At 38.1% G+C, this 24,269-nt stretch overlaps 1 protein-coding gene across 2 annotated transcripts in view; it reads right to left on the reverse strand.

The window, feature by feature from the left end:
• LOC143247662 (LIM/homeobox protein Lhx9-like) overlaps nt 1–24,269 on the reverse strand; it is a 99,413-nt gene that overhangs the window by 34,139 nt on the left and 41,005 nt on the right. For both annotated transcript variants that reach the window (XM_076496044.1, XM_076496045.1), the window contains 2 exons: nt 9,930–10,279; nt 5,543–5,991 (listed from right to left, as the gene is read on the reverse strand). In XM_076496044.1, the coding sequence (XP_076352159.1) occupies nt 5,543–5,991; nt 9,930–10,108 (628 nt within the window). In that variant the 5' untranslated portion in view covers nt 10,109–10,279. The remainder of the gene's footprint in view (nt 1–5,542; nt 5,992–9,929; nt 10,280–24,269) is intronic.

Consider the following 24,269-nt stretch of genomic DNA (forward strand, 5'->3'; position numbering starts at 1 on the left):
AATGTTAGTGTTTCTACAGAGCATCAATGTTAGTGTTTCTACAGAGCATTAATGTTAGTGTTTCTACAGAGTATCAATGTTCGTGTTTCTACAGAGCATCAATGTTAGTGTTTCTACAGAGCATCAATGTTAGTGTTTCTACAGAGCATCAATGTTAATGTTTCTACACAGCATCAATGTTAATGTTTCTACAGAGCATCAATGTTAGTGTTTCTACAGAGCATCAATGTTAATGTTTCTACAGAGCATCAATGTTAGTGTTTCTACAGAGTATCAATGTTAATGTTTCTACACAGCATCAATGTTAATGTTTCTACAGAGCATCAATGTTAGTGTTTCTACACAGCATCAATGTTAATGTTTCTACGGAGCATCAATGTTAATGTTTCTACAGAGCATCAATGTTAGTGTTTCTACAGAGCATCAATGTTAATGTTTCTACAGAGCATCAATGTTAATGTTTCTACAGAGCATCAATGTTAGTGTTTCTACAGAGTATCAATGTTAATGTTTCTACAGAGCATCAATGTTAATGTTTCTACAGAGTATCAATGTTAGTGTTTCTACAGAGCATCAATGTTAGTGTTTCTACAGAGCATCAATGTTAGTGTTTTTTACAGAGCATCAATGCTAGTGTTTCTACAGAGCATCAATGTTAGTGTTTCTACAGAGCATCAATGCTAGTGTTTCTACAGAGCATCAATGTTAATGTTTCTACAGAGTATCAATGTTAATGTTTCTACAGAGTATCAATGTTAGTGTTTCTACAGAGCATCAATGTTAATGTTTCTACAGAGCATCAATGTTAATGTTTCTACAGAGCATCAATGTTAATGTTTCTACAGAGCATCAATGTTAGTGTTTCTACAGAGCATCAATGTTAATGTTTCTACAGAGCATCAATGTTAGTGTTTCTACAGAGCATCAATGTTAATGTTTCTACAGAGCATCAATGTTAGTGTTTCTACAGAGCATCAATGTTAGTGTTTCTACAGAGCATCAATGTTAGTGTTTTACAGAGCATCAATGCTAGTGTTTCTACAGAGCATCAATGTTAGTGTTTCTACAGAGTATCAATGTTAATGTTTCTACAGAGTATCAATGCTAGTGTTTCTTCCAGAGCATCAATGTTAGTGTTTCTACAGAGTATCAATGTTAGTGTTTCTACAGAGCATCAATGTTAATGTTTCTACAGAGCATCAATGTTAGTGTTTCTACAGAGCATCAATGTTAGTGTTTCTACAGAGCATCAATGTTAGTGTTTTTACAGAGTATCAATGTTCGTGTTTCTACAGAGCATCAATGTTAGTGTTTCTACAGAGTATTAATGTTAGTGTTTCTACAGAGCATCAATGTTCGTGTTTCTACAGAGCATCAATGTTTGTGTTTCTACAGAGTATCAATGTTAGTGTTTCTACAGAGTATCAATGTTAATGTTTCTACAGAGTATCAATGTTAGTGTTTCTACAGAGCATCAATGTTAATGTTTTTACAGAGTATCAATGTTCGTGTTTCTACAGAGTATCAATGTTCGTGTTTCTACAGAGTATCAATGTTAGTGTTTCTACAGAGTATTAATGTTAGTGTTTCTACAGAGTATCAATGTTAGTGTTTCTACAGAGTATCAATGTTAGTGTTTCTACAGAGTATCAATGTTAATGTTTCTACACAGTATCAATGTTAATGTTTCTACAGAGTATCAATGTTAGTGTTTCTACAGAGTATCAATGTTAATGTTTCTACAGAGTATTAATGTTAGTGTTTTTACAGAGTATCAATGTTAATGTTTCTACAGAGTATCAATTTTAGTGTTTCTACACAGTATCAATGTTAGTGTTTCTACACAGTATCAATGTTATTGTTTCTACAGAGTATCAATGTTAATGTTTCTACAGAGTATCAATGTTAGTGTTTCTACACAGTATCAATGTTAGTGTTTTTACACAGTATCAATGTTATTGTTTCTACAGAGTATCAATGTTAATGTTTCTACAGAGTATCAATGTTAGTGTTTCTACAGAATATTAAATCGTCCGCCCATATTGGATTTAAGGAAACGTCGGTTTTCATTCAGTTATTTGTCTTCAACAATATTTTATTATTGGAAGGTCTGAATTTTATTGTCTTTCATCCGCATCGAAGATACCTATACATTCCCTTACGTAAGGGCTTAACCCTGGATAAAAAACAAACAAACACTGTAGTGGGTGTGCTTCGCTGTGTGCGCAGATATTTTAATGAGAAACTGAAAGTAGAAGAAGCTGCCAAAGGATGGTGTGGAAATAAAACCCCAGAAAATGTATGTAATCTACAGTTGCCATAGAAGTCAAATATGTAAAAGTGGGGTGGTACAGCCCCCCTGTTTCGACGCTGTAATCGTGTGTCAGTCAGTAGTGTGGTTGTCGAGCAGCATTACCAATCGCCCTCGGTTTCGATGCTGTAATCGTGTGTCAGTCAGTAGTGTGGTTGTCGAGCAGCATTACCAATCGCCCCCGGTTTCGATGCTGTAATCGTGTGTCAGTCAGTAGTGTGGTTGTCGAGCAGCATTACCAAGCGCCCCGGTTTTGGTGCTGTAATCGTGTGTCAGTCAGTAGTGTGGTTGTCGAGCAGCATTACCAAGCGCCCCCGGTTTCGGTGCTGTAATCGTGTGTCAGTCAATAGTCTGGTTGTCGAGCAGCATTACCAAGCGCCCCCGGTTTCGATGCTGTAATCGTGTGTCAGTCAGTAGTGTGGTTGTCGAGCAGCATTACCAAGCGCCCCCGGTTTCGATGCTGTAATCGTGTGTCAGTCAGTAGTGTGGTTGTCGAGCAGCATTACCAAGCGCCCCCGGTTTCGGTGCTGTAATCGTGTGTCAGTCAGTAGTCTGGTTGTCGAGCAGCATTACCAAGCGCCCCCGGTTTCGATGCTGTAATCGTGTGTCAGTCAGTAGTGTGGTTGTCGAGCAGCATTACCAATCGCCCCCGGTTTCGGTGCTGTAATCGTGTGTCAGTCAGTTGTCTGGTTGTCGAGCAGCACTACCAGTACATTTGTTACTCTAACCTGCCGCGTGGCTTAACGATTATTTAATATGTTTCATGATACGTCGAGTTTTATTTATTTATTTTTATTCACAGTGGGAAAAGTTTCGAAGATTTTAATCTATCCGTAAAAACCAAGAGTTTCAGACGTATACTTTGGATATATCTTATTTTATCTCTTTTTCTGTGTGTGTATGTGAGAGGGCAGGAGGAAGCCAACTTGGTCAAGTGGTTAGGGCGCTTGACTCGTAATCTGAGGATCGCAGGTTCGAATCCCTGTCACACCAAATATGCTCACCCTTTCAGCTCTTGGGGGCGTTATATTGTGATGATCAATCTCGCTATTTGTTGGTAAAAGAGTAGCCCAAGAATTGGCGGTGGGTTGTAATGATTAGTTTCCTTCCTTATAGTCTCACACTGCTACCTCAGATAACCCTCATCAAGTGTTAGAAGGGTTTTACTCTGAATATTAAAGGTCAATACAATTTTTGATTCACGCCAGATAAACTTTCACGGGTTAATTTATTTTTTACTTCACATCAAGTAAACTCTCAGGGTTAATTTAATTTTCATTTCATAACCGAGAGATAACAAGCGGGTTATACAATACGAAGGTGTAGTCTGAGCTTAATGTCGTTAGTTTAATTTTTGGTAATCACAAAGTTACACAATGGACTATCTGTGCTCTGTCCACCGTTGGTTTTAGCATTGCAGCAGGCCTGCTGTTGAGCCACTGAGGTGATGTTTTATGTCACACTACAGAATATTAATGGTTAACTTGAAGATTTCTCTTCTTAACGCGTATGAATACTATTGTTTTATTACTTTAGTTGCAGTGATTCGTCTGCATCGTCTCGAGCCACGTGCACGAGATGTTTAAAAGACGGCAGACTGTTTGTTTGGACGGAAAAGGTATTTCTGGTCATTCTCGGAGTAAGGAAACTTCAGCAAGTAAGACAAACAAATGGTGAAAACTTTCGTCTTCTAACTAAGCCTTGCTATGTAGAGTTTCGTCGCTCATAATTAACTGAAAATAATTAAGAAAAAACACGTGATGATATAAAGTTAAAAATCCTTTGACTTATATTAAAACGTTCAAAATACCACAAAACTAAGATTCATAACGATAAACCAGTCGTCTCTCAAACTTTTAACGAGAGAATCCTCAATATCCGCGGCACTTGAAATTATTTTAGACAGGATTAAAGTGAATTAATCTATGAGATTTTGGATTTGGTCAAATACATAAATCGAAATCGATATGGTTTGACCTCCTGAGCCCAAAACTGTAATTACATCTCAAACTGGCCAAGAGATGACTGAACTATAAGCTAAAAGTTTACACTTGAAAAAAATTTAAAAATCAGAGCCATTTTTTGAGCCGCTTTGCCATGGCTGGAAAGTGGATATAAGTTGTATTTATTATTTCTGCTTATCAAAGTTAACTTCCAGCAAAACTCTCCACCAGGGTCGATTATGTCTCCATACAGTAAGTGTCTGTTCATTAGTTGTACTTATTAACGTTAATTACAACCAATAATTTCTCAGTTGGAGTTTATGACGTCACAAAGCAATAGTTATACATATTTATAAGTTCTACTTCATAGGGTTAATTAAAAGAAAGAGTCTCTGTACCAAAGTCCCTCAGCGTCACAGTAAACATGTGTTCATTAGTTCCATTTATTTGTTGTCTGTCGGCTATCAGAGGTGAAACGCCTCAAAAATAGATTGTGAGCATGCGCAGTATTTGAAATCAATTTTGTAACCCTGAACAACATACTGTTAAAGCTTGAATCGGAACTTGAGACAGTACATTTTACGTCAAACACTGTGAACTTACAGGACACATAAGATGTGTACTTAATTTGAACAGATAGCTTATGTCTACGACAACTCATCACGCATGTATTTTAGAGTTTATAACCCTGAGAAAGGGTTTTGATACCCGCTCTGAGCAGAGTATGGACAACCCCTCATGTAGATTCGTGCTTAATAACAAATTAAAAGTTAAATGAATTTTTCTATGTAGGCAAATACTTGAAGATCGTTGCTATCAATGTGTATTCTTCCTGTTGGATTGTTTATTTTTGAATTTCATGCAAAGCTACACGAGAGCTATCTGAGCTATCCGTCCCTAATGTACGATCATAAGGATAGAACAGCTAGTCATCACCACCGACCGCAAACTCTTGGACTACTCTTTTACCAATAAATATTGGGACTGACCGTTATATTATAACGCTCCTACGGCTGAAAGGGCGAGCATATTTGGTGTAACTAGAATTCGAAATCGCGACCCTCAGATTATGAGTCGAGCGCCCTAACCACATAGCTATGCTGGGCTCTCCCAGTTTTTATGGTCATACGTAGAACACGTGTTCATTATTCGAATATTAATGATAATGTTTTCCTTCACCATACGTAATTTTTTTTACATTGATTCACCGACAAAAATAACATTTCTGGAAACTCTACAACAATTAAGCCTAAAGAAAACTAGATTTCAACAATGCTACGATACATACCTCTGTTTATAATCAAGCTACCGACTTTCCTTTTTCTCGGTCTTCCTTTTGTTGGAGCGCACGAGACGACCGAAGATTCCGTGTTTGACGCGTGACAGGCTAGGCCTAATCCATTGAGTTCCTGACCGTTAGATGGGCAAGAACTGCTGTTAGTAACAATGTCTTCGTACACTACTTGTTGGTTGTATTCGGGTGGACACCTGGTGGCAGTATTTAGATCATTACTTTGCGAACCGTATGGATAGATGTACTGTATCAACAGTTCGTAATGATGTCGGCAGTATATGACGTCATTTTTCAAACCAAAATATTCTCCTTTAGTGAAGGACTTGTTGCAGGTGGCGCAAGTGAAGCAATGTAGATGATAGACAAAGTCACGTGCTCGCATTACCAGTTCGCTTGAAGTGATGGCCAAGTGACACCGTGTGCATTGTTTAACGGAAAACATCCTACAAAAAAAAAAATTACAATTAGTTTCCATAAAAATTAGAAGTCGTTCATATTTTAGAAGATGATCTGAACATTTATGTATGGCATAGAAGTGAAATAAAAAACAAATAATTTTGTTTAATTTATATTAAAGAAGCAGCGAGATACAAGATCAGCTTCCATTACTACCATATAATGTATTCTTGTATTAAATCTTAAACTAATTAATTTGACTCACTAATAAGGAAATGTTGGGGTCTCTTTAAATGGATAAATGGTTTTCCTTTAAACCGGTCCGTCATGGCCAGCTGGTTAAGGCGCTCAACTCGTAATCTAACGGATGCGGGTTCGAATCCCCGTCACACCAAAGATGCTCACCCTTTCAGCTGTAGGGGCATTATAATGCGACGGTTAACCCCCTATTCGTTTGTAAAAGAGTAGCCCACGAATCAGCGGTGGATATTGATGACTAGTTACCTTCCCTCTAGTCTCATACTGCTAAATTAGGAACGGCTAGCCTTCGTGCATCTGTGCGCGAAATTTGAAAACAATTAAATAAATCTTTAAACCCCAAACGGCATGTTTCATATTTTCCGAAGCTTAAACATTTATATGTATAAGTTGTACGGTTTTTTTTATTTAATAATCGAACTGTCCTTAAATGGTAAATGCATGTCAGACAAATCATAAGAATCCACAATTGGAAAGATCGAATAGGTAATTACATTTAAGATAGCCACGGTATTATGTATAAATTCCAAATGTCTTCGAACTCAACCATAAATATTACACAGTCCTTTACAATAAAATAATTATATTTCATATAACCGTAAAAATTGCTTGGTTCTAGGACAACATAAACTGAGAACTGGATGGAACAACACACAAACGATGATAAAATGTGAATCCACTGGTCTGTTTAGGTCCAGTTGAACACTGAGACCATTTCGAATCCATGATTTTGATGATACAACATTAGGAACACAATGTTCATTATCTTATTTTAATGAAGCGTTCTTTATATAAATTGATATTTTAATGTCTTTACGAGAAGACGATAACATATGAGAGAAAAAAAAGACTGAACTTAACCTTTAACCCAGATGTACATTTGCAGGGTTCCCAAAAGTGTTTTTTTCATGAATAAACAAAAATCAAAGTTGAGAGTAACAAACATTTTGTTTATTTCTTGCTTTTGAAGTTCGTACGTTATGCGATATTACAGCCTACAGAGTGCATAATTCTTCTCGTGATTCATGGCATACGCATTTTTGAATGACAACACGACAGAACAGATTACGACGTTAAGTTTCTCTTATTTAAATTATTTTAGTGTCTACTAACTGACTGACAGACAACACACTACTGGTGCGAGTGGTTGAAACAGGTGATTCCTCCAGATAGCCTTCGGACCCTTTCGGAGAAATAATGAGCAAGGGCTGGTGCTTGGTTTTGTGTCATTTCCCTCCCTGTATTCATGTGTCACATATTAAGACGTGTGAATAGGTTCTAATTATTCTATGTCACATGTTAATTTGTAATTATTGTGATACGACTCTTTCCTGCCCCTGTTTCGAATATAGTTGTCATACATATCTCAACTGTTGTGTAATATTATGATTTGACATTTAATAGCTTATTCTGACCTCTTAGTTGTATTAAAAATATAATTTACGACGTGTTTTTTGTTTTTCTAGCGTTGTGTGAAATGACTGACATTTAAAAACTTTGAAAATCCTACGCGACTGTTGATTTAAAAAGTATAGAATCTCCATGGCAACTTGTGCGTACATAGGCAAGACGGCCGTGTTAGAGACACCTAGTGTTCAAGTACAGTCGCCAGCCAACCAGCAGTATCTGATGCTGTTTGAACAAAATTACGCATGATTGACTGTCACTTTTAAAACATGCCCACAGCTCAAAATTCAGAGGTTTTTTTCAGCGAAATCACGTGTCGAACTTCGGATTGTTTGACTTCTGGACCTCCGAACGAAGTTTGACATACCATATTCAATTGTTTTTAATCACACTTTTTATTTCCTTACCTTTTAAGGATAAATATAATATTTGTTAAAAACAAGATGTATTTTCAGTTGTGCTCAGAAGGAGGCGCTGAAACTATCTTGCAGTTTTCATCGATATGAACAATTGAGGCGATATGCTAGCTGAGTTACAGACCCTTATATAAACATCAAGGTTTGGCGATACAGCGAAGGCATCGTATTGACTACTATGATGTAATACCTAACCCTAATTTATAAATATATTCACCATTACCCATTTGTATGTCGTTAAATGGAACCGAAATTTTTATGACGTTTTCGAATAATCTTTTGTAACTGAATAACTGAAAGATAAACATGTTTTATATAAGTTAACATCAATGTGTTTCTGCGTGTTTGTGACATCTGATTAATCACCACCAACCTTGACATCATGATACAGGATGCCATCAGGATTTGCTTATTTGGTTGGTTGGTTTTCGAATTACGTGCAAAGCTACACGAGGGCTATCTGCGCTAGCCGTCCCTAATTTAACAGTGAAAGACTAGAGGGAAGGCAGCTAGTCATCACCACCCGCTGCGAACTCTTGGGCTACTCTTCTACCTACGAATAGTGGGATTGACCGTCACATTATAACGCCCCCACAGCTGAAAGGGCGAGCATGTTTGCTGTGATGGGGGGTTCGAATCCGTGACTCTCAGATAACGAATCGTTTGCCTTAACCACCTAATCATGGCGGGTCGACATGAGAAATGCAGGGGGTGGACCCCCATTTAATTTTGGAAAAATTACCTGTGTTCTCAGGCTTAGAATGAACTACTTAACCACTGTTGTTTAGAATTCTTGAAAACGCTATGTCTTTCTTTTTAGTATTGTACCTTTATGTATTTTTATCGCACTTTTAACGTTTATTATGTTTAAAAGAAAGAAAATGTTCTGTCGTTTGTTTCAAACGAGTTTGAGGTTTTTTATTTCGCTCGTCCAACAGACGGGTACTCCAGTTAGTAGTTGGGACACAAACCACAAAACTTCTCTAGCCATGAGTGACCCTCTTAATAGTGGGAAAAGGTATTTTAATTCAAATTTCATTTGTAAGCAATTATTAATTTATAAGTTGTGTGGACAAACACGCAAATCTGGTGTATTAGCTGGCAGTTCAGGTTATGAAAACAAAGCTCTCTCCATAGGTGTGTTTGCTCTAATCCTAACGCAATAATTTATGCCAGTACGCTAGTTGTAACACATGACTATTCTTTAGCGATATGCACGTTTATTACGAAAAAAAAACAACAACAACAGGAAACTTTAAATACTTTTAAAGACATTTAATCGAACCTATTGCTCGAAGTTAATACAAACTCAACAGACTCGGTTCGTTGATCTGTTGAAATGTTTGGAACTTACCCGGTGATTTCATTTGTTACTCGTCTGTCTATTCCACTGTAGGTCAATGTTAGACAATATTAATTGGTATAAACTGAACCACTCTAATGTGTACATTTCACGAGGATTTGTAAAGGTTTTTCTAACGTATTCTGTTAGTTTGTAAACACCGTTTTTCTTTAAACAACAGAATATTGAAAATAATCACGCGTGTCAAACCTTATTTTGATGCTCGGTTCAACTACATTTCAAGAAACCTTCTACAATGTTGAGCGTCAGTATGGGCAGATAAGTGTTAGCGCCGGCTTTAAGACACAAAATATTTCGCCTTGATGTTTATTGGGAATTTCTGTTGAGGATTATCGGACACAACTTACTTTTGTTGTTGCCGTGTTTTTTACTAAACATTAGTTAAAAGTACAGGTTATACAGAGTTTTGGAAACTCCACTTACCTGTAGTATGTCTCCGGATTTACAACGCTAAAATCAGGGGTTCGATTCCCCTCGGTGGGCTGAGCAGATAGTCTTTGTGGCTTTGCTAAAAGAAAACAAACAAACAACAACCACTTACCTGTAATAGTCCTCTTTACAGTATATGTTTCCATCCCGGGAGAAACACGTTAGTTCGGAGTCCAGTGTGAGTTTACATTCACAACACTTAAGACAACGGACGTGCCACTGTCGGTCTACGGCCAGGAGGTAGTAACGGTCCGCGATCTTCCCGCCGCAGCCCGCACATATCGCCGCCATGCTACCCGTTGTCTCATCCAGACCTCACACCGAACTATCCTAACTCACTTCCCGATTCCAGTCGGAATCAAGTTCTGGATCATAGTAGTTAGCTGCGTACAGTAAGAACAGTCCTACTACAGCCAATTATTTTTCGTTGGGCGGAAAAAAAACTCCCAGATTTCGTTCACTCTGAAACAGAAGAGAGATTTGAAACCGATCAATGCCTGGGAAACAAAGTGAATACGTTATAAACGCTACTTAGCGCTAAGTAAACAAAATACGCAACATCCTTGTAAACAAATAAGTCTATATGGCAACTAGGATCTTTTCAGTGTGTACAACGTGCATAATACAGAACACAGGTTTGTTTGTTTGTCAGTTAAAGTTGTATCATCTCTGATCGTGTGTATAAACAAATGATACTGAATGTTTTTAACCAGGAACTTTGACAGCGACCACTGGTCACTGTTTGAAAACCGACATTAGCAAGTTAGATTATTATTTACCAATTAGTACCATCTTAAAATTACACAAGTGAGACTTACATAATGCTTTTAAACATTAATTTGTTGTTATATATGGAACTGCAAGGCTGTGGTAACTAGGATATTTATATTTACAAATTATGTAAACAATAAAAATCACCATCAGGTCAGGTCTAGATAACGGTATACAGTAGCCATGGGCGAAATTTTGGACCAAAACTGAGAATGCAAAAACGTCTGTTTAATTATTGTCAATGTCTCATGTATACTATATCCCACAGAAAGACGTAACTGTCTCCTTGTCACCGTAATTCAGCTTTATGTAATTAGCTGAAAATTTTCTACGTACGATACAAAGTGTTTTTATCGTAAAAAAAACAACTATTTCTATTTTAGTAACAGAATGGCTTACAACAGTATTACTATAATCAGTGATGTCGAGAAAACCCACTTGTAGAGAAACATATATGCGAATAGTATTTATTACTATAGAATTAAAGATTATTCAAATACTGCACCGTTGTGTGTAAGTCCAAACAGGGGGTAACAAGAAACGGATGAAATATGGAACGTGTTTATTTTGGGTTTATTTACCTTCCTGTGATTGGTTGTGTGCGTGCAATAAAAAGTATCAGACAGTTAATTAAAGTCATCTGTGTGTGTGTGCGTGTGTGATTGTTCCAGCCTGTATATGTTAGCCTAATGAGTTGTCTGTTTTTGTATTTACCTATATGTTTAGCCCGGCGTGGCCAGGTGGTTATGGCGTTCGACTCGTAATCCGACGGTCGCGGGTTCGAATCCCTGTCACATCAAATATGCTTGTTCTTTCAGCCGTGGGGACGTTATAACGTTACGGTCAATCCCACTATTCGTTGGTAAAAGTGTAGCCCAAGAGTTGGCAGTGGGTGGTGATGACTAGCTGTCTCTCCTCTAGTCATACACTGCAAAATTAGAGACGGCTAGCGCAGATAGTCCTCGTGTAGCTTTGCGCGAAATTCAAAAGAAACCAAACCTATATGTTTGGCTACCTTGTCGACCTTGACTCTGACTGTACTTACACGTTCCGTAACTACTTATAACCATACCCTTGACTATCAGTCTAACTACCTGTAGTTTTCCCTAATTCTTTTCTTTCAATATTATGTGTTTCATTAGTGGAGGATATAAAATTTAGATAAGATACGTGCGTAGTCTTGAGAAGTCCGTTTATAATCTGTAACCTGGCAATCAGACCTAACGACTAGGAATGTTTACATCAGTCGTGTTTCCTTCGCTCGCTCTCCAACTGTAGGGAGCCGTAACTTTTCACCCGTGAGTGATTTGTGTCGGGGAAAACTTGTTGAATATGCAACAATAATAAACTCTACCCGACTTAATGTAGGGAGTAATGGGTTAATCACGTGACCACTTTACTTTCTAGACGGACTCAGCAGGTGTGTATGTGAAACCTCGAAGTGGGCACAATCTTGAATCATGAGAGTTTCCAGAGGAGAAGTCCATACCGGAGCTCCAGTCCAGAGACGAGCCTCATTAGACTTGTTATCAACTTAGAACACAACGAAACTAATACGAAACGATGACAGCTCAGAAACGTTCTGCAGCTCGCAAAAATAAATAGTGGACTGTTATAGAATCATGAGTATGAAACGCTTAAAAAAATTGGATCTTGCATTATATAACAATGTATATATATATATATTTGATCTTGTGTTATATAACAATATATATATATATTTGATCTTGTGTTATATAACAATATATATATATATTTGATCTTGTGTTATATAACAATATATATATATATATATGATCTTGTGTTATATAACAATATATATATATATATTTGATCTTGTGTTATATAACAATATATATATATTTGATCTTGCGTTATATAACAATATATATATATTTGATCTTGTGTTATATAACAATATATATATATATGTGTATATTTGTTTCAAAAACATCGAAGAACACTCAGTTATACAAAACGACGAATAGATAGAAGGTAGAAAGATAAGTAGATAGATATAGTTTATACAGACAGACAGACGGATAGATAGAGAGGTAAGTGGTTAAATAGATAGACAAACAGATAAATAGATAAGTGACGAAGTCCACCGGCGTGACTTACGGGTCACGATGTAATATTAACAGAATTATAAATATATGAACGCTTATAAGTATGATGGAAACACAGCCAATGACATGCCGTGTTTCACGAGGAGCGCGCGTGACACAGTGATTATTTTCTGTCTGCTTCTGAGAGTTCCGACCGATTCACTATTTCATCCAAAATCCGTTGTCGTCCTATTGGTATGTATTTATTTGTTACGAATCGCCTGACGAACGTATGAAGTTTATTCGTTTCAACTACGGGAGTTTATTCCAATTCTTTGGCAATATGTTAGTGAAATAGGAAAAGACAACCTAAGCAAATGAAATGACCACGTACTTCCGGTCATGTTAATGGAGATCTGATATCGGTTGTTGCATGTCTTAGTTGATAGCTTATACTATTAGTTGACTAACTGTTGATTAGTTGACGGTTATTAATCTAATAACTCTAATTAGTAATTAACAAAAGCTTCATGGTTGCAAAGCTATATGGCCAAGTGTGTTTAGGCATTCGACTCGTAATCCGAGGGTCGCGGGTTCAAATCCCGGTCGCACCAAACATGCTCGCCCTCCCAGCCGTAGATGCGTTATAATGTTACGGTCAATCCCACTATTCGTTCGTAAACGAGTAGCCCAAGAGTTGGCGGTGGGTGGTGATGACTAGCTGCCTTTTCTCTAGTCTTACTCTCCTAAATTAGGGACGGCCAGCACAGATAACTCTCGAGTAGCTTTGTGCGAAATTCGAAACAAACAAACAAACAAAGCAAAGCTACACTGGGAATCGAACCCTGGAATGTAGCATTGTAAGCTCCTAAGGGTTGTTCTGTGTTTTTTTTTCAAGAAATGAACTCAAACCAAGAAAACTATCATAGTAATATAACACTGACCCACGGATTGAGACACGTTTACTGTAGCTCGTTAGTTAAAGTAATGCCATGATAGATACTGAGGACAGAGTAGCAGCCATTGCATGCTGGGTAAATCAATATAATTAATCATCACGGTTTATGATAATGATTAGGATAAACACGAGCTTGTAATTAGAAACTTGTTGTTTTGAAAACGTGAGAAATAAATATTTAGGCTTAGGTTACGTGATGAAAACTTGCTATCAATAATTTGGCACCATTACAACTTTTTATGACTCAAAGGTCATAGGAAATCGTGACCTTTCAAATTCTTCTCTGATGCAATCATTGCTTTCCATGAGGTTTGAGTTTGGTTTCACTACAGCGATACCTAGCGTCTGTATAAGTAAACACAGCATCATGCAGCTACTGCTGCTTGGTTGTTTGTTTCTTTGACAGTTATTAAGTCCAAAGCTACACTGTGGACTAATTGTGCTGTGCCAACCACGAGTATGAAATCCATCTTATAGCGTTGTAAGTCCGCAACTTACCGCTGTGCCACTGAGGGAGGGAGGGGGTGACAATGATTTCACTTTGGTCACCTCTGTGAAATATCACAACTTTGCCACGTCGCTTGACCTTCCTGACCTGACACTATAAACATGGAGTCTTTATTAAAAGAGACAATACTACTTTACCACGTCACTTGACCTGACACTATGAACATGGAGTATTTATTAAAAGAGACAATACTACTTTACCACGTCACTTGACCTGACACTACCAACATGGAGTATTTATTTAAAAAGACAATACTACTTTACCACGTAGCTTGACCTTCCTGACCTGACACTATAAACATGGAGTGTTTATTAAAAAAGACAATACCACTTTACCACGTCACTTAACCTTCCTGACCTGACACTATAAACATGGAGTATTTATTAAAAGAGACAATACTACTTTACCACGTCACTTGACCTGACACTATCAACATGGAGTATTTATTTAAAAAGACAATACTACTTTACCACGTCACTTGACCTGACACTACCAACATGGAGTGTTTATTTAAAAAGACAATACTACTTTACCACGTCACTCGACCTTCCTGACCTGACACTACCAACATGGAGTGTTTATTTAAAAAGACAATACAACTTTACCACGTCGCTTGACCTTCCTGACCTGACACTACCAACATGGAGTGTTTATTAAAAAAGACAATACAACTTTACCACGTCACTTGACCTTCCTGACCTGACACTACCAACATGGAGTGTTTATTAAAAAAGACAATACAACTTTACCACGTCACTTGACCTTCCTGACCTGACACTACCAACATGGAGTGTTTATTAAAAAGACAATACAACTTTACCACGTCACTTGACCTTCCTGACCTGACACTACCAACATGGAGTGTTTACACTATTCGCTTCCTTTCAGTACTTGAAAGAGAATGTATTACAACGGACGGAAACTGAAGTCAAACTGACTAGCACAGTACTAACATATCATATCTGGTGTATTAAGATAAATCAAACAGATGACCATCTGGCACACTTCTTTATGACCATCTGGTACACTTCATAATTCAAGAAACTCATTACTTCACAGTTTACTGGTACAGAAATAATCAAGCGTGCGTTGTGTGGACTTCTGTTTAATTCTACAAACTGATTTGTGCGCTCTAGAAACATGTTTTTACTATCTAGTTATCTATGAAACATCTCTGTGTGTATCTCAGAACGGCTGGTATGGATATTAACACTTTTACTGATAAAGCATTTAGACCTTCTTAGGTTATATTTTGTTAACCCGAAGTCGTCCAGCCATCCTGAGATACATTTTTACATCAAGTAGATTTCTCGTCATCACGAATCTCGACGTGTAATTATTTGTCTCTTGGTCACGTAAGACTGTCCCCTGATGGGACGGCGGTGAGTCTTCGGCCTTACAACGCAAATATCAGGAGTTCGACACTCCTAGGTGAACAATGCAGATAGTCCGATGTTGCTTTGCTATAAGAAAACACCCACACAAAAAACCAGTTGACGTCACCAAGTGATGTCACTTTAGTTCATGCATGGCCCCTTCGAAAGAAAAATCACAGAAGGAACAATGTCTATACTAAGTTTTAACACATTTTATTTTTCTTGTTCAAGTTAAATAACCAAATAAATTTGTTGGATGGAGGAAGTGTGTGTGTGCGTTGTTTTTTTTATCACAACCGATGCATAAAAATTATCATAGTTTTGTTATACCCGCGATGATATATCTGCCATTTTGGAAAAAAAAACACAAATTAACTGGAACTTTGTTAAATCATTCACAAGGCTAGCCAGTTTCTATCGAAGACTCGTGGTATCCAATTTAGAGGGTGTATCTCTTCCTGGGTCCATATAAACACCCAAAATCCTACGTGTCTGTCAACTGTCAACTATAGAAAAACTTAAGATATACGTGGACATAACAAAGCTGTCGGGATATTCGTGGTTTCCACTGATTGACCTACTTCAAAATAGGTTTAGATTTCAGGGTTGATCGCTTTTTAAGCGCAGCGCGCAGTTACACAATAGGCTATCTGCATTTTAACCACTGCTGGTATCGAATCTAAACTTTTATTGTTATAAGCCACCAAGCTCAAACGTGAGCCTTCGAGGGGCAGGTAAAACTTTTTTTTTCGCTCGAAAGTACTGTGCATTTACTGTGTAATTTTACTTATAGCTTGGTAAATTGAATGGTTTAGTTGAGTTGATTGACGTAAGGGGCCTCTGAATCTACCATAAGGTTCTATTGAAGAACATATAATATATAGCCCTAAAAACAACATCTAATGTTTCAGTTTAATCAATTCATCCTGGAGAGAGATCCAGTATGGACAGGAAGTTAGGGGGCGCTCGACTGGTAATTGGAGAGTCGCGGGTTCGAATACCCGTCACACCAAACATGCTCACCCTTTCAGCCATGGGGGCGTTATAATGTGACGGTCAATCCCACTATTCGTGGGTAAAAAAAGTAGCTCAAGAGTTGGCGGTGGATGGTGAGGACTAGATGCCTTTCCTCTAGTCTTACACTACTAAATTAGGGACGGCTAGCGCAGATAGCCCTCGTGTAGCTTTGCGCGAAATTCAAAAACAAGCAAACGTACCTAGGAGCGTGGTGTATTTATAAATATGTAATCAAAAAACTAACATGATTATCTCGGTACATCTACAAATATATAAACCACGAACCTCACATATTTTGCTTGGTATATTTACAAAAACGTAACACCATGATTAGCTTGGTAGATCTACAAATATATAACCACGAACCTCATATATTTTGCTTGGTATATTTACAAAAACGTAACACCATGAAACCAACGTCTTTTAGAAACCTGACGTTACGTTTCATCAGCTTTTGAATGAAACGGTGTTTTTGTTATCAGTACTGATTTTCTACTATCTTTGTGCGTTTTTCTGTAACCCTAAAAGTTTGCGAAATATGTTCCTATTTTTTTCTCAATAACATGACGCGTGTTTCTTTCGACTAAGATACTAGAAATCTATCCGCTACACTAACGAACACCTAAGAAAACGCATGCTAAAGTACAGTCCTTTTTGTTTTCTTTTATCAGCCTCTAAGTACATGTTGTGTTCTAATCCCGTAGAGAGAACACACCTCAGAGCACGGAATGTTTTGGACTGACGTCTGGAATAATAACTCACCCCAGCCATCAACAATAAGCGCGAGCTTGTAGGTGAGACGGATGCCGAGAAAGTTTGTATGCTAGAGTCTAGACCGCGTTTACAAGAAGTCTACGTTTTTGTTTGTTTTTTATTGGGCTAACTTTTGGCGATTCGTTATAGGTATTAGAATTTTAAACGTGAAGGGGCAGGAAATATTAAGGTAGACTTACGCCACTGATTGGTTGCAAACAAACCCTTCTGCTTTCCCTGCAGAAAAGCAAATGGCTTGGCGCCATACATCAAAGTCCAAGTCATAAATTTCAGCTAATAAGTTGGGTCGAGTAGCCACGTGGTCTCTTACGACTAATAAAGACGGTTGAGTCACCACGTGGTTTCATGCAGTAAGTGACATCAATGTAAACATACCATGGAAACACCCGAATCCGTGTCTTCTCCGCGAAAATTCTCAAAAACTATTTATTCGGCCATTGTCTGGAAGGATAAGCAAGTGTGGATTTGTGGATTCATTTTCTTTATATCGTTGCTTTAAATGAGTGCGAATTTCATTGTTTATTAAAGGATGTGGTCACCTTAGCACATTCGTAAAACGGTTGTCAATTGAGTTTCTCAAAGAAAAAAAAAAGTTAGCCTGTTTTCTGATAATCAAAGATAATCAATAAAACTGAACCGCCACACAGTGGCTAGGCGGTAGGCTTCCAGGCTTACAATGCTAAAGTTCGGATTTCGATACCTGTGGTGTACAAAGCACCAAACCATCAATGACGTGCATTATTAAATGTATAAATATTGATGGAAGGTTGTGGATCGAAGTGTCCTGAGTTCGAGACTTGATGCTGCTGAGCCGTTTCTCATTATAAGCTGTGGGCTCGTTATAAATATGGCAGTCAGTCCCATGATCGAATCAAAGAACTGAACAAAACCCTTGATGCGAGGGAAGTGGGGTCCTGCATGGCCGGATGGGTTAAGGCGTTCGACTCTTAATCTAAAAGATGCGGGTTTGAATCCCCGTCACACCAAAGATGCTCACCCTTTCAACTGTAGGGGCATTATAATGCGACGGTCAATCCCCTATTCGTTGGTAAAAGAGTAGCCCAAGAGTTGGCGGTGGGTGGTGATGACTAGCTGCCTTCCCTCTAGTCTTACATTGCTAAATTAGAGAGGGCTAGCGCAGATAGCCCTCGTATAGCTTTGGGCGAAATTCAGAAACAAATAAGCAAGGGAGTGATGCTATACTTTGGCTGTCTTCTCACTGGTCAATATTTCGCTAGGGGAGAGGTAGAAACCGCAAAATTCAAGTACTGTTCTAGTTGAACATTTAAAATTATAATATTATTAAAAAATTATGTTACCATCGTTAACTATAACTTCCATTTTTATATCTTCCTTACTGAAATCATTTTATGTAACGAAATAAAAAACATCGCTAGAAACGTTTCTCCTCTGAGGGTTCCCTGCGAGTACAGCGGTAAGTCTACGGATTTACAACACTAAAATCATGGGTTCGATTCCTCTCGGTTGACTCAGCTGATAGCCCAATGTGACTTTGGTATAAGTAAACACACGCACATCAACAGAGGATGTGGACATAACCCGTGTTAATTCTATTACAGAAAGCTTCACAAGGTCATTTCTATATAGGCGTTCTACGTGTTAAGTTGAAATATTACAGAACTAAGGAAATTAATTTCATAATTACACATTGAATCATGGAATCAGCAAATCATAATTTCTTTCTTTCTGTTCTTTTTTAATGTAGTTCAAACAAATCACACTAGATGGAAAAAATAGCATCATAACTTATGGCACGTATTTCTTTTTTTATTTCTCACAAAGCTACACGAGAACTATCTGCACTAGCCGTCCCTAATTTAACAGTGTAAGACGAGAGGGAAGGCAGCTAGTCATTATCATTCAACTCTTGGGCTACTCTTTTACCAACGACTTGTTGGATTGACCGAAACTTATAACTGAAAGAGCGAGCATGTTTGGAGTGACGAGAATTCGAACCCGCGACCCTCAGATTACGAGTCGAGCGCCCCCTCACCACCTGGCCATAACATACGATCACTATTTGATTTAATCCCACTTATTTCTGCTACAGTCACCCCACCCCGCTGTTTTAACACCTACTTTGTCCTTTCCCGAATGGGTGAGAAGTAAGTTTACGGATTTGCAATGTTAAAATCCAGGGTTCGATTCCTCACGGTGGACACAGCATACGGCCCATAGTGGCTTTAATCTAAAAGGAACAGATACATTTTACACCGAATGTATTCTAAGCAAACACTTAATATTACTCAATATGATGGGATATGTGGACCCAGCCTGTAATAAACGAATTAAAAAACAAAAAACTTTCTTTCACTGACGTCACCCTAAACCACTTATCTTGATGTGCGTGACACCCCCTGCGACACATAGTTTAAAAACCACTGAACTGGACATTCATCGAACTCTTTGCCTATACTGAACTCTATCCGTATACGCTACAATACGTAGTAGCAAAAACAAACAACGAAAACAAGAAGGAATTCTCAATAGCCGCGGCTGTAATTAAATCTCACATTGGTCAATAGGTGGGGCTGTGAGCTATAAGTTTGTACTTGGAGCCATTCGATGTACCGTAGCGAAAAATAATAACAATTTAATTAAACTCTAATTTATTAAATTTTGATGCAGAAGAGTAAATTAAAAAAAAAATGCAAGGCACTGACAATCACTTTCATGAGTGCCATCCAGTTTATATATACATAGCTACGCCCTTTTCTTCGTGCTAATGTCTCACGTGCTTCAAACAGAAAAATGATAGGTCTCATCCCCTATTCAACACCTCACCGGTTTACACGCTCGTGCATCGCATAAATAAAAAAATAAAACACAATTTAAAAAGAGAGAAAAGCTCGGCCACAAACGGTTTGAAGTGTCACCGGTTCTTGAGTGTTTATAAAGGTAAAAGTGGAGGAGAGGTTAGGACTTATCTCATGGTTATCTCGGTAGTCACGGGAAGACAGCACTGAATAAGACACGCCCGATAAACGTACACCTATAAACCTCAACAATTATCAAAACAACATAGATTCATGAAGAAACACGCCCTCTAGCAGTGTAGGCTGTGGACGAAAAAAAACACAAAACATCTTAGATGATGTATCCAAACCATAAATTTTTGCGGTCCCTGCGTTACGTCAAAATATCCTTTCGTTAATATTTTAATGCTTGCATGAGGGAGTTAGTTTTGAATTATGCTGGCAACTAGCCCTCTATCGTCGCTTATTAGTAATATTCGTCTGCACAAATTCCTGAAGAAATAGAAGTCCACTAATTAAGTTTGCGTCCAAAGTTTCTCTTTAAAACGTATTACAGAAATGACAAAGGATTACGTGTAATTACGCGTGCTTGTTGGTAAGTTCTTTAAAAGTTCCGTAATCGTGTTTTAAACATTAGGAATATTTAGGCCTACATGGTAATGTCCTCCATAAAATTTATAAGCGTATCTAAACTCCAAAGTTTAGTAACGCTAGCCAATGTATTCTTAAAATAAAAATTTTAATAACAACTTTTAGGGATATTTAGTATTGACAACGTGTATTCGCACTATTTATATTAATTTGGTTTTTAAACTTATTCCTCAGAGGGTGAATTTTCGCCCTTTTACTCTTAAAATATGCAAAGTGAACAAACTTATATAGTATATATATTTATTTATTTGATTGTTTGTCAGTTTTTTTGTATTTCGCGCAAAGCTACTAGAGGGCTATCTGTGCTAGCCGTCCCTAATTTAGTAGTGTAAGACTAGAGGGAAGGCAGTTAGTCATCACCACCCACCTCTAACTCTGGGGCTACTATTTACCAATAAATAGTGGGATTGACCGTCGCATTATAATGCCCCTAGAGCTGAAAGAGCGAGCATCTTTGGTATGACGGGGGTTCGAACCCGCGACCCTCAGATTACGAGTCGAGCGCCCTGACCACTTGGAGAAGGATAGTGGATGAAGTTCATCCCCCAGGGTGGATGTCCATTAGAACTATCGACAGAATAACAACATATAGTAATATCTATATCTCCTGCATCCAGTATCGACGAGGCTTTTCGCCTATGACACGACGCTGACAAACCTGATGCAACTCAGCAGTCGATTCGAATGTCGTAAACTTAAACACTTAATAGTCCTCGTAATTATTATCTTTGATATCATTGGACTACTCGAAAGTACTAATCAGTGTTTATTCTGCTGCCCATTAATAGTTCGTAAGTAATCCATGTAATCATAATTAGTTATGTCATTCTATGCGTCAAAACACTTCCAGAAAGTTCGAAAGAGAATCATTAAACAGCGACCTGTTTCCACGCAAGCAAGGGTTTCCTGTCAACTCTATGAATACCAGCTTCTGGAGACTGCACCCGCTTTCTTTCCCCCAACCCCACCCCGTCTCTATTACGAAACAAAAAAAACAAACAACATTGAACTTCTTTGTACTCTCGTAATGAGGAACAAAATATGAAACCACAGAATTGGAATGTAGTTGTTTGTTTTAAAAGATACATTTATCGATGACACTTCTTCTGTACTGTCGCAAAGGCGAGCAAAGACGGTTTGCTTTTGAATCTGTGGGACGTGAACGTGATTCGACTCATAAGCCGTAATGCTATAACTCAGATGCAAAGAAACTTATACGAAGGGAACACCCTGCTACTGATAGGCCTACAAAGTAAAGAGACACTCCTATGATGTGTTTTCTCCCTGTGGTCTCTGGCTATGATGTGTTTTCTTCCTGTGGTCTCTGGCTATGATGTGTTTTCTTCCTGTGGTCTTTAGTTATGATGTGTTTTCTTCCTGTGGTCTTTAGTTTTGACGTGTTTTCTTCCTGTGATCTCTAGCTATGATGTGTTTTCTTCCTGAGGTCTTTAGCTATGATGTGTTTTCTTCCTGTGGTCTTTAGTTATGATGTGTTTTCTTCCTGTGGTCTTTAGTTTTGACGTGTTTTCTTCCTGTGGTCTTTAGCTATGATGTGTTTTCTTCCTGTGGTCTTTAGTTTTGACGTGTTTTCTTCCTGTGGTCTTTAGCTATGATGTGTTTTCTTCCTGTGGTCTTTAACTATGATATGTTTTCTTCCTGTGATCTCTAGCTATGATGTGTTTTCTTCCTGTGGTCTTTAGTTTTGACGTGTTTTCTTCCTGTGGTCTTTTGTTTTGACGTGTTTTCTTCCTGTGATCTCTAGCTATGATGTGTTTTCTTCCTATGGTCTTTAGCTATGAGGTGCTTTCTTCCTGTGGTCTTTAGCTATGACGAGTTTTCTTCCTGTGGTATTTAGCTATGACGTGTTTTCTTCCTGTGATCTCTAGCTATGATGTGTTTTCTTCCTGAGGTCTTTAGCTATGATGTGTTTTCTTCCTGTGGTCTTTAGTTATGATGTGTTTTCTTCCTGTGGTCTTTAGTTTTGACGTGTTTTCTTCCTGTGGTCTTTAGTTTTGACGTGTTTTCTTCCTGTGGTCTTTAGCTATGATGTGTTTTCTTCCTGTGGTCTTTAGTTATGATGTGTTTTCTTCCTGTGATCTCTAGCTATGATATGTTTTCTTCCTGTGATCTCTAGCTATGATGTGTTTTCTTCCTGTGGTCTTTAGTTTTGACGTGTTTTCTTCCTGTGGTCTTTTGTTTTGACGTGTTTTCTTCCTGTGATCTCTAGCTATGATGTGTTTTCTTCCTGTGGTCTTTAGCTATGAGGTGCTTTCTTCCTGTGGTCTTTAGCTATGACGAGTTTTCTTCCTGTGGTATTTAGCTATGACGTGTTTTCTTCCTGTGTTATTTAGCTATGATGTATTTTCTTCCTGTGGTATTTAGCTATGATGTATTTTCTTCCTGTGATCTCTAGCTATGATGTGTTTTCTTCCTGTGGTCTTTCGCTATGATGTGTTTTCTTCCTGTGGTCTTTAGCTATGACGTGTTTTATTCCTGTGGTATTTAGCTATGATGTGTTTTCTTCCTGTGGTATTCAGCTATGATGTGTTTTCTTCCTGTGGTATTCAGCTATAATGTGTTTTCTTCCTGTGGTATTCAGCTATAATGTGTTTTCTTCCTGTGATCTCTAGCTATGATGTGTTTTCTTCCTGTGGTCTTTACCTATGACGTGTTTTCTTCCTGTGGTATTTAGCTATGACGTGTTTTCTTCCTGTGATCTCTAGCTATGATGTGTTTTCTTCCTGTGGTCTTTACCTATGATATGTTTTCTTCCTGTGGTCTTTAGCTATGATGTGTTTTCTTCCTGTGGTCTTTAGCTATGATGTGTTTTCTTCCTGTGGTCTTTATCTATGATGTGTTTTCTTCCTGTGGTCTTTACCTATGATGTGTTTTCTTCCTGTGGTCTTTAGCTATGATATGTTTTCTTCCTGTGGTCTTTACCTATGATGTGTTTTCTTCCTGTGGTCTTTACCTATGATGTGTTTTCTTCCTGTGGTCTTTAGTTTTGACGTGTTTTCTTCCTGTGGTCTTTATCTCTGATGTGTTTTCTTCCTGTGGTCTTTACCTATGATGTGTTTTCTTCCTGTGGTCTTTAGTTTTGACGTGTTTTCTTCCTGTGGTCTTTATCTGTGATGTGTTTTCTTCCTGTGGTCTTCACCTATGACGTGTTTTTTCTCTCTGCTCGTTCTTACTAATACCATTATTACAGTCTTACGTTCAACTGATCCTGGTATGATCTAATACTTAGAGTGATCGACTTGCTATCTGAGGGTGACAAGTTCGAATCCCTTTCACGAACATGCTCATCATGGGAGCCGGGGTGTGTATGTGCGTGTTAAAATGTGACGGACAATCCCATAGGTAAAGAAGAGTAGCCCATGAGTTGACGGTGGAGTGATGTTGACAAGCTGCCTTCCCTGTAGTTTGTCATTTCAAAATTAAGGACGGTTCGCGTACATAGCCCCTTAGCAGCTTCACAAGAACAAGCAAACGAATGTTCATCGTTCACCAGTAACCACCAGGCAAAAAAATTCCTCGATTCCCTAACCGTTGCCAGAAGTAATTGTCTATGT

This window comes from Tachypleus tridentatus, chromosome 3, assembly GCF_004210375.1.
Source record: "Tachypleus tridentatus isolate NWPU-2018 chromosome 3, ASM421037v1, whole genome shotgun sequence".
In the NCBI taxonomy this organism is placed as follows: domain Eukaryota; kingdom Metazoa; phylum Arthropoda; class Merostomata; order Xiphosura; family Limulidae; genus Tachypleus; species Tachypleus tridentatus.